The following is a 13,441-nucleotide window of genomic DNA, read 5'->3' as shown; positions in this document are numbered from 1 at the left end:
AGTGTTTTGTTTGAGAACTTACTGCTGTTAACTCCTCTACATTTGAAAGATAATTATAATAATAAATAAAAGCCTAACAATGCACACTCTGTGAACAGTAGGTGGTGCTGTGCGGATGTACTGTCAAATGCCACTGACTCACAAGGAAGGAGATTTGGGCACAATTTTAAAACCGTACTAAGCAACTTGTTTACCTTAATAAATTATTTTCGTAGTCCCTCTGGGGGTAGTACAAGTGTTAATGGGATGATTGGGGGGTCTTTCATCTTCCCCTGAAGTCTCTGGCCAGAAAACCACCCTTGCAACTTTCCCTGCATCGACCCAGAGACCCAAAACACAGTGTTGGAATCACGAAGAAGAAGCTAACAGGCTAATGGGCAAAGCTGCGGGCTAGCGCCACAATGTTTGAGTGAAAAAAATTATCTCCATTGTGTAATTGGATGTACAATATCTCTCTCTCTCTTTGTTTTTTCTGCCAGCGTAGTAAATACTCAAGTTATTTTTCATGAACTTATTTTAACGAATTAAAAACGTTTTTTCTGCAGCAAATACTTCAGTGCTTTTACTTAAGTAAGAATTTGGTTGAGCAACTTTGGCCTATATTAGAGTAATATTTGACCAGTAGTAACTGTTCTTTTACTCAAGTATTGAAATCAAGTACCAGCACTGTGTCCTGGTTCAATTTAAGCACGAGGCCTATTTACTAGTATGACTTTTGACTTCAACAGTGAAAATTCAGAAGTAGACAGAAGCGAAACAACAACAACTCAACCAACCCAGTCTCTATTTAGATCCATAAACACTTAGTTCACAAACACACGAAACATAAATAGATATGTCTTATTACTAATATGGTTCAAGAACATAGATCCGATGACTGCCTTATTGTACAGTACATCAGAAAACGGGACAAAGTCTGTAATTGCTCATTTCAGACTGTGATGTCATCCCCCTGTGTCCCGACTAACTCATTACACCAGCATCTGCCACACGGAGGGAAGGTGTGCAGAGAGCTAGAAATAGACCTGAAATCTTTTTTTCTCTTCAACTTGGTCCACATTTTAATTTTAGCCCAGTTCATACAAGGACATGCTTAGGCCAGTGTGCGCAATATTATTATTCAAGCCTGCTGTGTGTGCGATGGTAGAGAATTACATGAAACAAGCCCACCCTGACATGCAGACTGACTGACCCACTCCCCTTTGATGGTTAAATAAAAAAGATCATATTTATAGCTACATCATGCTGTAATATAAATAGACTCCAAAGTTGCACTCATTCTTAAAATAAATATTTGCCGACTCTAAATTTAGGCCAGACAGTGGCTTTGCTTATTAGTGCTATTATGTAATTCCACTATCATTTTGTCTGTGCCTATGCATGGGTTTATTTACTGAAATGGGATTAGGAGTATTTATGAAAATCAATTACTCCACGTCTGACAAATGTGTGAGATGTGCTCAGCTGGAGGAAGAGAAGATTGCTTTGTGAACAATGCAGGCGCCCTCTAGTGTCCAGTGATGTGATTCATTAAAACTCAGGGAGGAAGTATGGCATATTGAAGAAGATGTGTAATTACAATTAGCTTAAACAAAAGCATTCATTTTGGCTTGCTTTTTCCTCAGCATGACTTTGTGCGTCGAGAGCGGTCGCCGCGCATCCTCATCGACCTCATACAGAGGACCAAGGATGCGGTGCGGGAGCTGGACAATCTGCAGTATCGAAAGATGAAGAAGATTCTTTATCAAGAGAAGCATAATGGACCAATGGGCGAGAGCCAGGAGGAGGAAGAGGTGGGTGAAGTGGAGGGCACTAACTTGTTTTTGGTGAGAAAAATTTCAAAGAGACAAATGGTTTAGGTTGAAATTTACCAACAACATTTAAATTCTGCTCAGTTTCCAAACTTTGAAATGAAAGAGAAGTCTATTTTGTTCTTGGCCTTTGATTTTGCTTTGGGGGCTGAGGGATGTATATATATATTTAATTTTATGGTTCAATACAGTGTTTCTGAATACTTAATGTTGAGTATTGGCTAAACTCAGGACTAAAGCTGCACACTGCGGGATGTGTGCTGTTGCACTTCTCTAAAATCTCCCTCTGCAGACTTCAATTCAAAGTAAAACTACAAAGAAAAGGCACTTCTCAGTCTGAAGGGGTGTCACAGACACCTCAGGGTGGTACGTGAGCTGTAAAAGGTAGATAGTACGGTATGAAGTATCCGGATTAATTTGGTCTATGCTTTCGGAAGTGAGCAGTGTCTGTCTGTGACAGTGAGCTGTTCCTCCGATAAGCTTTGTGGAGTAACACAGACATGATATGTTCCTTGTTTGACCTGGCCTGCAGCAAAGTGAACAGGCATCAAGAGCCAGCAGCCACAGTGACATTTTACACCACGTGACGCAATGCACAGCAGTCACCAAAGCTCAGTGCAACAGGACACCATTAAAGTCTTAGTGAGAAAAGACACTGCACCAAACCATGCTTTATGAGGGAGATAAACCAACCTCACAGCACTGTACACAGCCCAGCGTTTTACTACTGAATATTTAAGGCTCTGCAGATGGATGTCTGAGATCTTACCAAAACTATTTTCACAACAATAGCATTTTTTTTAAATAATTACATATAAGGTTCTTACCAAGAATGGTCTGTGTTTTACTGAAAAGCATATATTCATAGAAAATATATTGATATTTACAGTGTATAATATGATTGAAATCTGTTTAGTTTTGTTTTGTTTCTGGGTGGTAAAATATATTTATTGAAGGTTAAAGTAAAGTGCTCAAACTCTCAGAATCCACCACAAATTATGCAGGTACTGTAGTCATATTTTAGTAAGATAAATATTAGTAACTTTTCAGGGAATATATACATTTGTATGTGAATACTTACATCATTTATGTTATGTGTAATACTTATCATTGCATAGATCCCTGTAAGTTTGTTTTGTGTGACTTACCAGGACAGCGAGGCAGCTAGCTGTAAGATGAACAGCCTGGGCAGTAACCACTCCATCCCCAGCACCTCCGTGAGCACAGGCAGCCAAAGCAGCAGCATCAACAGCATGCAGGAGGTGCTGGACGAGAGCTGCTCCGAGATGACCATGATGCACCCACAGGACTACAGCCTGGACTCCTCTCCCCACACCAAGAAGGTAACCGACCAGACAATCAGAGAAAGTCAAGGATATGGGGATGAGGTACAAGCACTGTCAATGAGATTTGAAAATTAAAATTAAGGTCAGCTCTGTTCTGCTGCTTAACCCATTCAATATGTCATAAATATTCAGTCAGACCTTTTACAACAGTGACTCTCTTCAGGACCCGCACCTGAGAGAAAGAAAACAAAATGAAAACTCACCATAACGACTTTATTCACACTGTCTACTCATCTTCACAACTGATACTTATGTCCACCAGGACCTTAATCCACAACATTTCCCAAACTAATCAGCCATATTTCCAATATTGTCTCAGGCTAAAAACATAACAAACAAGAGAGGAGTGGACTGTCAGTCCCCTTCATTCCCTTTCTTCATCTGCCTTTGTCTTGTGACAGTACGTGAATACACTCGTCACAGTACGAACAGACGACTGCAGCATTGTTTTAAGTTGTTGAGCAGAGAACAAGGGAAAGGGACGCAGGGGCTGTTTTTCAATGCAATGTCGATCTTCAGATAATCCTTTGAGATCTGTCAGATAATGTTAGAACTCAACCTTGAACATGGTTTAACTCCAAGAATTTATTCTGAAATACGACAACGTGTGCACATCTGACATCTTGTTTATAACCCGTCTTCTCTCTCTTCACGTCTGTCCCAGGACCATCAGTACAACTGGGACGATGGGATTCACAGAGATCACCGACCGGAGCTGAGGCCGTTCTCCTCAGACAAGAGCAGCCAGGCTCAGAACTACAAGAACCAGGGCCGCTTTGCAACCATCAAGTCTGCTTCTCTGGTGAGGGAAACATGTTATCAGCACCAACACACTAACATTCAAAATTAGTTTTAACATTTTTGTCAACATATAATGTCCTCACACATTCTCAAAAAATGAAATGGAGAGCGGGAATATTTTATGGGTAAATTTGTGTCAAAATTCAAATTTATCTGTGGTAGAAAATTATACAAAATAATTCATAAGCAAGTTTTATTTATTATTATATATTTTTAGTTTTTGTTCAAGCGTGCCTAAAGTGATATAAGCTCCTCTATTAGGGCTTTTTTTACAGCTGGTTCTGGGCTGGTTTGGAGCTGGTTCTGGTGCTGGGCTGGTTCCGTACTGACTTCTGTTTTTCTACCAACGTGAGCTGACGTTGTGCCTATTGCCATAGCAACGCTTTGGGAAGTCACATAAAACATGGATAGTAACATCTTACTACAGACACTTCTGGTTATAAAATACACGAAAATAAGTTTATATTCCTGTCACAGCAGCCGTTGATTTCTTCTTTCTAACTGCTCCCTCTTGTTTTAGCAAAACAACAGTTAGTTTCCTCCACAGACTGTTCTGGCTTCTCCAGGAAATTATAAGCACTGACTAACTAATATTGGTTGTCGGAAGAGAGAGCCCCCCCCCTAAAATCACTTTTGCTCGTTTCTTGGTACAGCTTTTAACTGGTTCCCAACCGGCACCAGATTTTGGAATTAAGAGCCAGCATTTTTTCAGTGGAAAACGAATAACAACTGGTTCTGTAACTGGAACTGGCCCGGCACCAGCACCGGAACCAGCACCGGCACCAGCGTGGTGGAAAAGGGCTATATCTGATTATTTTTATATCCGTTTTTGTACAAGAATTTGATATTATATTCCACAACAGGCAACACTATTTGCTGATATTTAAAATGTGGTTGTTTGCAGATCTGACCTAAACTGTTTATAATTGAAGCTGTAGAACTGCCTGATGTTCCAAACAGAGCTGAATTTGTGACACTTTGCGTAAAAAATTGCTTTGTTTGTTCATGATCAAAGTTTTCCAGAACATCTTTACTGATCTGTAATGAGCGCTTCTTTCCATATGACCCTGAATAATGAGCCGTCATGAGCTGTTTCCAAAGAATCGTTTCGTTCCATTGTCACTTCCTCTATCACCACTCCCCACCTTCACTCCCAACTCTTTATTGAAAATAGGCAGGGCTTTCTCAGCTTTATCTGTCTGTTGTCATGGAAACGTGGACGAGTAACCAAGTACCAATGCGTGTGCGTGTGTGTGTGTTTACCCATCCATGACCCAATGGTTTTAATTGTGATTGGGCTTTGTCGGGGGTTAATCCAGAAAAAACGTGATTGTGTGATGGATGTTTCGGCTCTTGTGTCTATGTCCTTGTCATGCCCTTGACCGGATCGCGACCCACACGTTGAGAAGCTGTGAAGTCATTTGCCGTGCTCCCTGTGCCGGCGTGCTGCATGTGCTACATTCCCAGTTCACACCATACCATCGCAAGTGTTACAAGAAAGTCAGGTGGTAAAATCTCACAGCAATTTTTAAAACACTGTGTAACGACTGGCTGATTTCTTAAACTTCCTTACATCTAAAATCGACTCTTACACCGGCACACTTTTGAAGTCGCTGTGTGTTAGAAAACACAGCAGCTGCAGTGTAGAGCAGCAGCACTGGTTTTGCCCGCCGGCGCTGAAGAAGATGACATCATGTCTTTGTGCCTGGGCTCCCAGACGGAGGGATCAGCAGGTAGAGAGAGATAGGAGCAAGGGGTTCAGGTGCAGATGGTCGCAAAGCGGTCACATCGAGACTTCTGTGTTCTCTGAAATCACCATAAGAGGCGCATGTGTGTGTGTGTGAAAGGTCTAAAGACAAAAGAACAGGTGTGTTGGGAGAGGTGGACACAGAGAAACTATGGTGGGTTGGAAATATAATTGACATTAAACTGAAGCCCACAGAACATTTCAGCGTCTGACCGACCGTCCTCTATGAGCAGGCCGGTCGAATGGTGAGGGAGTTAACACAACCGTATAGAAAAGGGGGGTTACTAAAGGTCATCTGCAGAGGCAGGCCGGAGCTCTGTGATGGCTGACCGAGACTCACAACTATAGTTTGTCACTTTATAATAAATAATTTGCCTTGGCTTGCCTAAAATATGCTCATTGGTGGTAAAGCCAAAAGAAAGAGACAAAATTATGTCCAAGTTGACAATTATGCGTGCAAGCATAGAGACTGCTGAGGAATGCCAGGAAGCCGATGTGAGTTGTTGGTGGTGGTCGGAGGGTCCGTTGGTGTATGTGCAGCCGCGTTTCTGTCAGTCGACCCCAGGGGAAACTGTGGCTTCATGTAGCTTACCAAAAGCGGCGATGGAATGATTGAAAATCCTCTGCCCTTGCGTGAAGCGCTTTGGATGATATATGCCATGTAAAAACCGCTATACAAATAAGATTTCCTTCTCCTCTAAGCTTTCCCTGATGTTTATCTTCAGGGAAGGGAGGATTCCTCTTGAGCTAAATTACTTTTCCATATGGAACATCTGTTATTTGTATACTGTATATGTTTTTACATCTGTGTTTTTGCTCCTATTTCGTAAACAGCACGGTAGCTTCCTATTCAAATGATATTATTTTAACACTTTTTAATGCTTTGTTTTGCCCAACCGCAGTAAGCAGAACTATCCCATTTGCCTTAGTATTCTCCTGCTGCTGAATATGATCTGCTCTGTGAGTCCAGTGTGAACAGAGCTGTCACATGACGAGACTTGGACCCGTGTGTTGTGCGCAGACTCTGAGCCTGAGCAACAAGTGCCACCTTGCAGTTAGTTTTACTTTACAGTACGGATCCGTTTATTGTCACTTTTTATTTTCGTCGTCCATCTGAATTTTCCCATGTGGACTCATTGCCCCCTCCCCACATGTTTCTGCCAGCTCCTTGCTGACCCCACGCCTCGACTTCTCCCACTCTTTCTCAATGAGGTATTCATGTGACCCACCTGCTGTCCGCCGCTTAGCGTTAGCCTCACTAAAGAGCGCCTCTGTGCTCTTGTTGGCTCGTGGAGTCTGTGTGCCTCATTCAAAGTTCACACGCTCGCCTGTGCTTCTACCAGGCCCAGGCGGGGTTGGGGTGGGGGTTGGGGGGGGGCAGTCCCACAGGGGGTGGTCTCTGGGTGCCACTGGAGCCCAGGCAGGTTTCGCTCAGCCATAGGATGCTGAACCATGTTTCTGGATGGTGCTGCTCTTGGATAAAATCGCCACCATGTTTGGCCTAAAGAGTTCAGGGGGGAGTTATGAGAAGATGGCAAACGAGTACTGCCTGGATCTGGAGAACCCTTTCCTCGCTCAGGTTGGTGTGTCCTGCTTAGCTGCTGTCGTTGGAGCCGCTTATGAAGACTCTGGCCCGTTTGATTGAGTTTCAGTGTGTGTGTATGATGTACTTTGACCGTGTCTTCTTAGAAAAAAAGATATGCAGTCTGAAATGCTTGTGATGCCATCCCAAGTAGTTGTTATTTTTGGACTTTGAAATTTTGCAATTCATGGCAGCTTCCTGATCTGAGTAATAACTGCTATGACAGAAGCGCTGCTCTACATACACCATTTTATTTTAGACTCCGATATGAAAGCACTTCTGTTGAGGCCATTGTGTTTACATCCACAGGGCTAGTATTTGCTTGGTCTAATGTTATCGTTGCTGTCTGCCAGGTGACCAAGCAGATCCATGAGCATGAGCAGGAGAGCGAGCTCCGCGAGCAGATGTCTGGGTATAAGCGAATGCGGCGGCAGCACCAGAAGCAGCTGATCGCTCTGGAGAACAAGCTGAAGGCCGAGATGGACGAGCACCGGCTCAAGCTGCAGAAGGAGGTGGAGACCCAAGCCAACAACGCCTACATCGAGCTGGAGAAGCTGGCCAAGCGCCAGGCCGTGCTAACCGAGAAGGAGGTGGGGTTTCGCGAAGTTTAAGAGGCTACTGGGCATGTCTTCTGCATAATGAATGACAACAATCAAGTCCTTATCAAGTCCCTTAGAGAACTTAAATACTGTAAATCACATGCACCTTTTAATGGCACCTACATTTGTTCATACACAAGAACGTTGCACTTGGGGAAACAATGGATTTAGCATCCCCTTATACACCAGTGCTCCCATGTTTAGTAAACATTAGCACACAGATGATGAATCCAATCCAAGTTGACCCGGCTGTTGTCATGTATGTTACAGATGAAGACAGCGGTAGCAGATGAGAAGAAGTTCCAGCAGCAGATCGTTACCCAGCAGAAGAAGGAGCTGACCACTTTTCTGGATAATCAAAAGAAACAGTACAAGCTCTGCAAGGAGAAGATAAAGGAGGTGTGCCATGTTGGTTAGATACTTTCCACCTCCTCCTCCTCAGGGGAGCTCCTTTGGACGCCTTGTGCATATAACACATGGTCCTGCCTTCTATTTACTGCTCATCAGCCTTCTTCCACACAAACATGCTCATCTAATACCCCAGAAACAGGATTTTTTTTTTTTTTTTAAGTTGTGTTGAGTCACTCGTCCTACTCGGTGTGTTCCCACACACTGTGGTCCAGGCACCAGTTATAGTCAGTATGTGTACATCACAGCCTCCACAACATCACTAAGGGCTTTACAATTCTCCCGTGGGCTGGCAGTATGAGACACTGTTCCCAGTTAACCAAAATACACCAAAATGGGTTTGCAGTTTCAGAAGAAGCAGAGAGGATGAGCCTGAACTCAGAATGTCAAAATTAAGCCTTTTCCCCTTGACCCCTTCCAGCTGTGAAAGGCATAAGTAGTTCAAGGCTGACTAAATGTACATCTGTCTTTCAAAAGTAATTTTTAAATGTGTGATATCAATGAATGAGAATACTACTCATTTGAACACAATTGAATTCATTACTGTCCTTCACTTCATTCCCAGGAGATGAACGAGGACCACAGCACACCCAAAAAGGAAAAGCAGGAGCGTTTGTCTAAGCACAAGGAGAATATCCAACATTCCCAGGCCGAGGAAGAAGCCCACCTTCTGGGCCAGCAGCGGGTCTTCTATGAGAGGAACTGCCGCGGATTCAAGCGGAAAGTCACGATCAAAAGGCACGAGTCTGAGCAGGAGCAGATCCGAGAGGTACACAATACACGGCCCTTTCAATATTTTGTTATTTAGCTGATGAATGTAGCCTCACACCTCTAAAATGTTGCTAAACCTCAGCAGTGAGAAAAAATATTTTCCCACCAACCAAAAGTAATCTTGGTTTATTTGTTCTCTTTTCTATAACAATTAACCACATTGTTTTTTAAGGATTCTTTGGTGTTTTGTTTCTAAGGCGATTATTGCTGAGCAAAGCACTGTAACTATGTCTTAAGCTCAAAAGCTGTGCAAATCTGAGGAAATCTTTGTTGTGAGTAGAAAGGTTTTAGACATGTTTTAATATCTGTGAGAGAAAAGTCTATTTAACTCATCTATCATACACACAATTTGACTTGCTGCATAAAAACAACAAAATGTCAACCTCTGCTTTTATTACTCTGAAAGGAACTGAACAAAAAGAAGACGCAGAAGGAGATGGAGCATGCCATGCTGATCCGACATGACGAGTCGACACAGGAGCTGGAGCAGCGGCAGCTCCGGACCCTGCAGAAGCTGCGCATGGACCTGATCCGGCTGCAGCACCAGACCGAGCTGGAGAACCAGATCGAGTACAACAACCGTCGAGAGAGAGAGCTGCACCGCAAACACGTGCTGGAGCTCAGGCAGCAACCCAAGAACCTCAAAGTGAGTCTCGCTCAACAAAATTATACTATACGTAATAAGAGAAAAAATAACCATGAGAATTATACAGGAAACCTAGTTCTCGCACGCATCACTCAGATTCAGAAAACTTTATTTATCCCCTTGGCAGGGCCGCTGCAAGCCCTAAGCAGAAAAAAAAGCAGTGTGGGGAGGAGGCATAGCTCATTAACATTAAACACACTCTCAAAACTACACCACAAATATTTTGTAGAATTCAATTAATTGAGTTTAGATGTAACAGTTTAACAGTTGGTGCCCCCCAGAGTTTCAGACATGTTTTCCCGCTCTGCGTCTCCCCTTCTTTCCTTTTTCACTCACTGCTGAGTGCACAGGCACCAGAGAACAGTACATGACCAAAGTTTTGGCAGGACATCTGGACTTAAGTTTGCAGCATATTTACTGCGTTTGTATGAACAGGCCAAGTCTCATCGGTCGCATTGGCACACATTTCAATCGCTCTTCTTTCTCAGTGTTCTCATTGAATACAGGCCGTTCTTTTATCAGCTGTGTTAATAAAACATACTGTAGAATACATTCAATCACACTGGCCTCAGTGTGGTGCCCCTCAGAGCACTTGATGCCCGACACATAGTGCATTATGTGCATATTCACCTTATTCCGGAGGTTTGCATGGACACCGCCATGAATTGTGCCCGGCCCCTTCACTCCTATTAGTTAACATAGGACTGGAGAAGTCAAGAGAAAATCAGTTACTACATAATGTATAAACCCGATTTTAGACTGCGCAGACAAACGGCGCAGTATTAACTTGTTGGCACAAATGAACATTGGACATTTTACAAAAATCAATCTACTACATCAGATTTTAGCGGTGAACATTCCCCTTGTTCTCCACTTAATGAACGGGCTTTGCGCTCTACCAGACGTGTCAATACAAACGAAGCGCCATTCCAATGTAAAAAGTGGCCGGGGCGGAATAAGGTGCATTGGGGCAATTAATTTGTAGCTTCTCAACCAAACATTCATCCATCTCATGAATACAATACATTGTAAATAATACATGCAAATAAAATAAATCATGATGACATATTCCTGATTAGAATGGGATTCATCCTTGTTTAGCAGCTTAATAGAAGATATGAAAGACAACAAATAACTTTGTTGTTGCTCAAGGCACATTATAGCGCCGCCCAGAGGGAATCAACAGAAACTCTGGCAGAATGTGGTCGGCTCATGATTTGTTTGGCCCTATCAGTCAGTCGCTTCCTCCAGAATGCACTCAAGTCCTTCAGATTTTTACAACGTTGTGAAGACCGTGAAGACAGACAACCCACTGAAGCAGCAAATGCCAAAAGGCTTTCAATAAAAGAATTGTAAAAGTTACATAGAATGTTGTCACAGACAATAAAAGAGCGGAGCTCCATCAAAAGGTGAATTCTCTGTTGGCCTTTTTTAATGATTACTTCTGTATTTGATTCAAACTCTAGCTGAGAGTCAAATATAGTGCCCAAGAACCTCTATGAGTGGACCAATCACAGCATCACGTTGGTATTTAAGGCTCTGTCAGAACACTGACAATTATGTGTGTTTGGAATGACAACACATGGATTTCCAGGATCGCACAAACAAAAAAACTGCTATTTTCAGTAGTTTTTATAAAATGGTGATGCAATATGAATATAAATAAGTGATGAGAAATTGAGCAAAAAAGATGATACTGTTTTGGAATGCAGTTTCTGCACCTGGGGATATCACTCCAGGACAACAAAGCAATGTGAGATTGTGCTTTTGGCTATTTACGATTATAAGCTTTCTGATACGCTGCTCTTTTTTCCCGAACCTTCAGGCACTGGAGCTACAGATTAAGAAGCAGTTCCAGGACACGTGTAAGGTGCAGACCAAGCAATATAAGGCCCTGCGCCACCACCAGATGGAAGTGACGCCCAAGGCAGAGCACAAGACGGTGCTCAAGGCCTTGAAGGATGAGCAGACCCGCAAGCTTGCCATCCTGGCTGAGCAGTACGAGCAGAGCATCAACGAGATGATGGCCTCACAGGCGGTAAGCACCACAACCACTGCTCAAGCTACACAACGCTCAGTTCTGCTGTGGTTTTTCTGTGTGCCGCTGTGGTGACAGACTTGTGTTTTGGAATGGATTTTAAGATACATTCTTTTTACCCTGACCAGATCCACGTTGCTTCCTGTCGCTCTCAGGTCAGCTGATCAATTAGTCATTCCCAAAACTAAACTCAAACTTCATGGTCATAATGTCTCTCAATCATGGCTACAGAAAATAGACAATACTATGATAATACACAAGTAAATCATTGAAGAGACATCCACTCATTATGTCTAACACAAATGTTGTATGAGATGTGTCTTTACTAATTAAATGAGCTTTTATTAAAAACATTTTGTATTTTTATTTGACATACTTTAAGTTGCTCAGTTTATTATTATTATTGATTTGTTTTGAACACCTATAATCAACAACTTCATTTAACTTGTTTTATAAAAAGGTCATCTCTTTCACACGTAACTTTTTATTTGCTTACCTTTGGGCTTCTCCATGACCTGTCTTCCCCCTCTTTGTGCTGGTGTGTATGTGCCCTATTCATTGCGCCCTCTTTCTTTCTCTCTCTCCCCTCTCCTCTGTATCGGCGCCCTTGTTGTGGCGGGTCCGCGGCGGTCCGCTCAGCTGCGTCTGGATGAGGCCCAGGAAGCCGAGTGCCAGGCCCTAAGGCAGCAGCTGCAGCAGGAGATGGAGCTGCTGAACGCCTACCAGAGCAAGATCAAGATGCAGACCGAGGCCCAGCACGAGCGTGAGCAACAGAAGCTCGAGCAGAAGGTGTCGCTGCGGAGAGCTCACCTGGAACAAAAGGTCCGCAGCATTCACTCTCCACATAGTAACCGCAAATCCACGAGAGAAACATATGACCACACACAGCAGGAGCATAAATCTAACCCACTTTTAGTGGGATTAGTCAGTAACGTTATTGAAATGTTCCGAGGTTTTGAGATGGGATTCTGTTTCTTTAATTTTTTAATTAATGTTCATTTCTGCTTTCAAATTTCTGGTTTAGCCAATTAGTCCTTCACAGAGACAGCTCTTGATTTGTATTCTACGGTTTTCTCTGGTTTCAACAGGTTACATCACTCGAGAGCCGTGGAAGCACTCGCAGATCAGACATTTTATATTTGTGCGGTAGAAATATCAGGTTTATGGTCTTTGCTTCTACCTCAAAAGAAAAGGATTCCCGGAAATATGGTAAAGCATGTGCAACAGGTAGATTGAACAATATTTATTGTAATTTTTTAGTATTTATGATGAAGATACGCATGACTTTTTAACAGAGGTTTCATGTTGCACAGTAGCTTATAGGGCATTGAACATCACAAAGTGGTTTGAGGTTTGCAGAAATATATTAATAAGTCGATCTCCCTTTGAACAAAGACCGTTAAAATGCCTGTTGTAGCGGCTCCATCGTGGAATAAATGCGCCACCTTGTGGCAGGATTGGATTTTTACTCCAGGACTAGAATGATGTAATTGTTTTGGAGCCTATTGTCCTATGGTTCGGTTCGTGGTCACGGTCTCGACTTTCTATGTGTGCATAGAAACTGCAGTGCGTTGTATTGCAACATTTGGTCTTTTGTCTTTGCCTGTGGCTCAGTTAGTATGTTGCAGTTACATGGAGCTTCAGCACAAGTCAGACAGACTACAGACCCTCTGTGTGCACATTTAACACCTA

General features: G+C 42.8%; 1 protein-coding gene across 4 annotated transcripts in view; it reads left to right on the top strand.

Annotated features, from left to right (window-relative positions):
* taok3a (TAO kinase 3a) overlaps positions 1–13,441 on the top strand; it is a 45,039-nt gene that overhangs the window by 30,235 nt on the left and 1,363 nt on the right. For 3 of the 4 annotated variants that reach the window (XM_079557672.1, XM_079557673.1, XM_079557674.1), the window contains 10 exons: positions 1,626–1,793; positions 2,963–3,154; positions 3,822–3,959; positions 7,641–7,877; positions 8,157–8,285; positions 8,860–9,063; positions 9,472–9,711; positions 11,537–11,749; positions 11,878–11,904; positions 12,389–12,571. In XM_079557672.1, the coding sequence (XP_079413798.1) occupies positions 1,626–1,793; positions 2,963–3,154; positions 3,822–3,959; positions 7,641–7,877; positions 8,157–8,285; positions 8,860–9,063; positions 9,472–9,711; positions 11,537–11,749; positions 11,878–11,904; positions 12,389–12,571 (1,731 nt within the window). The remainder of the gene's footprint in view (positions 1–1,625; positions 1,794–2,962; positions 3,155–3,821; positions 3,960–7,640; positions 7,878–8,156; positions 8,286–8,859; positions 9,064–9,471; positions 9,712–11,536; positions 11,750–11,877; positions 11,905–12,388; positions 12,572–13,441) is intronic. The other variant, XM_079557675.1, reaches the window with a different exon arrangement.

This window comes from Gobius niger (assembly GCF_951799975.1).
Source record: "Gobius niger genome assembly, chromosome: 1".
Lineage (NCBI taxonomy): Eukaryota > Metazoa > Chordata > Actinopteri > Gobiiformes > Gobiidae > Gobius > Gobius niger.
This window is presented reverse-complemented; position numbering and strand designations above follow the sequence as displayed.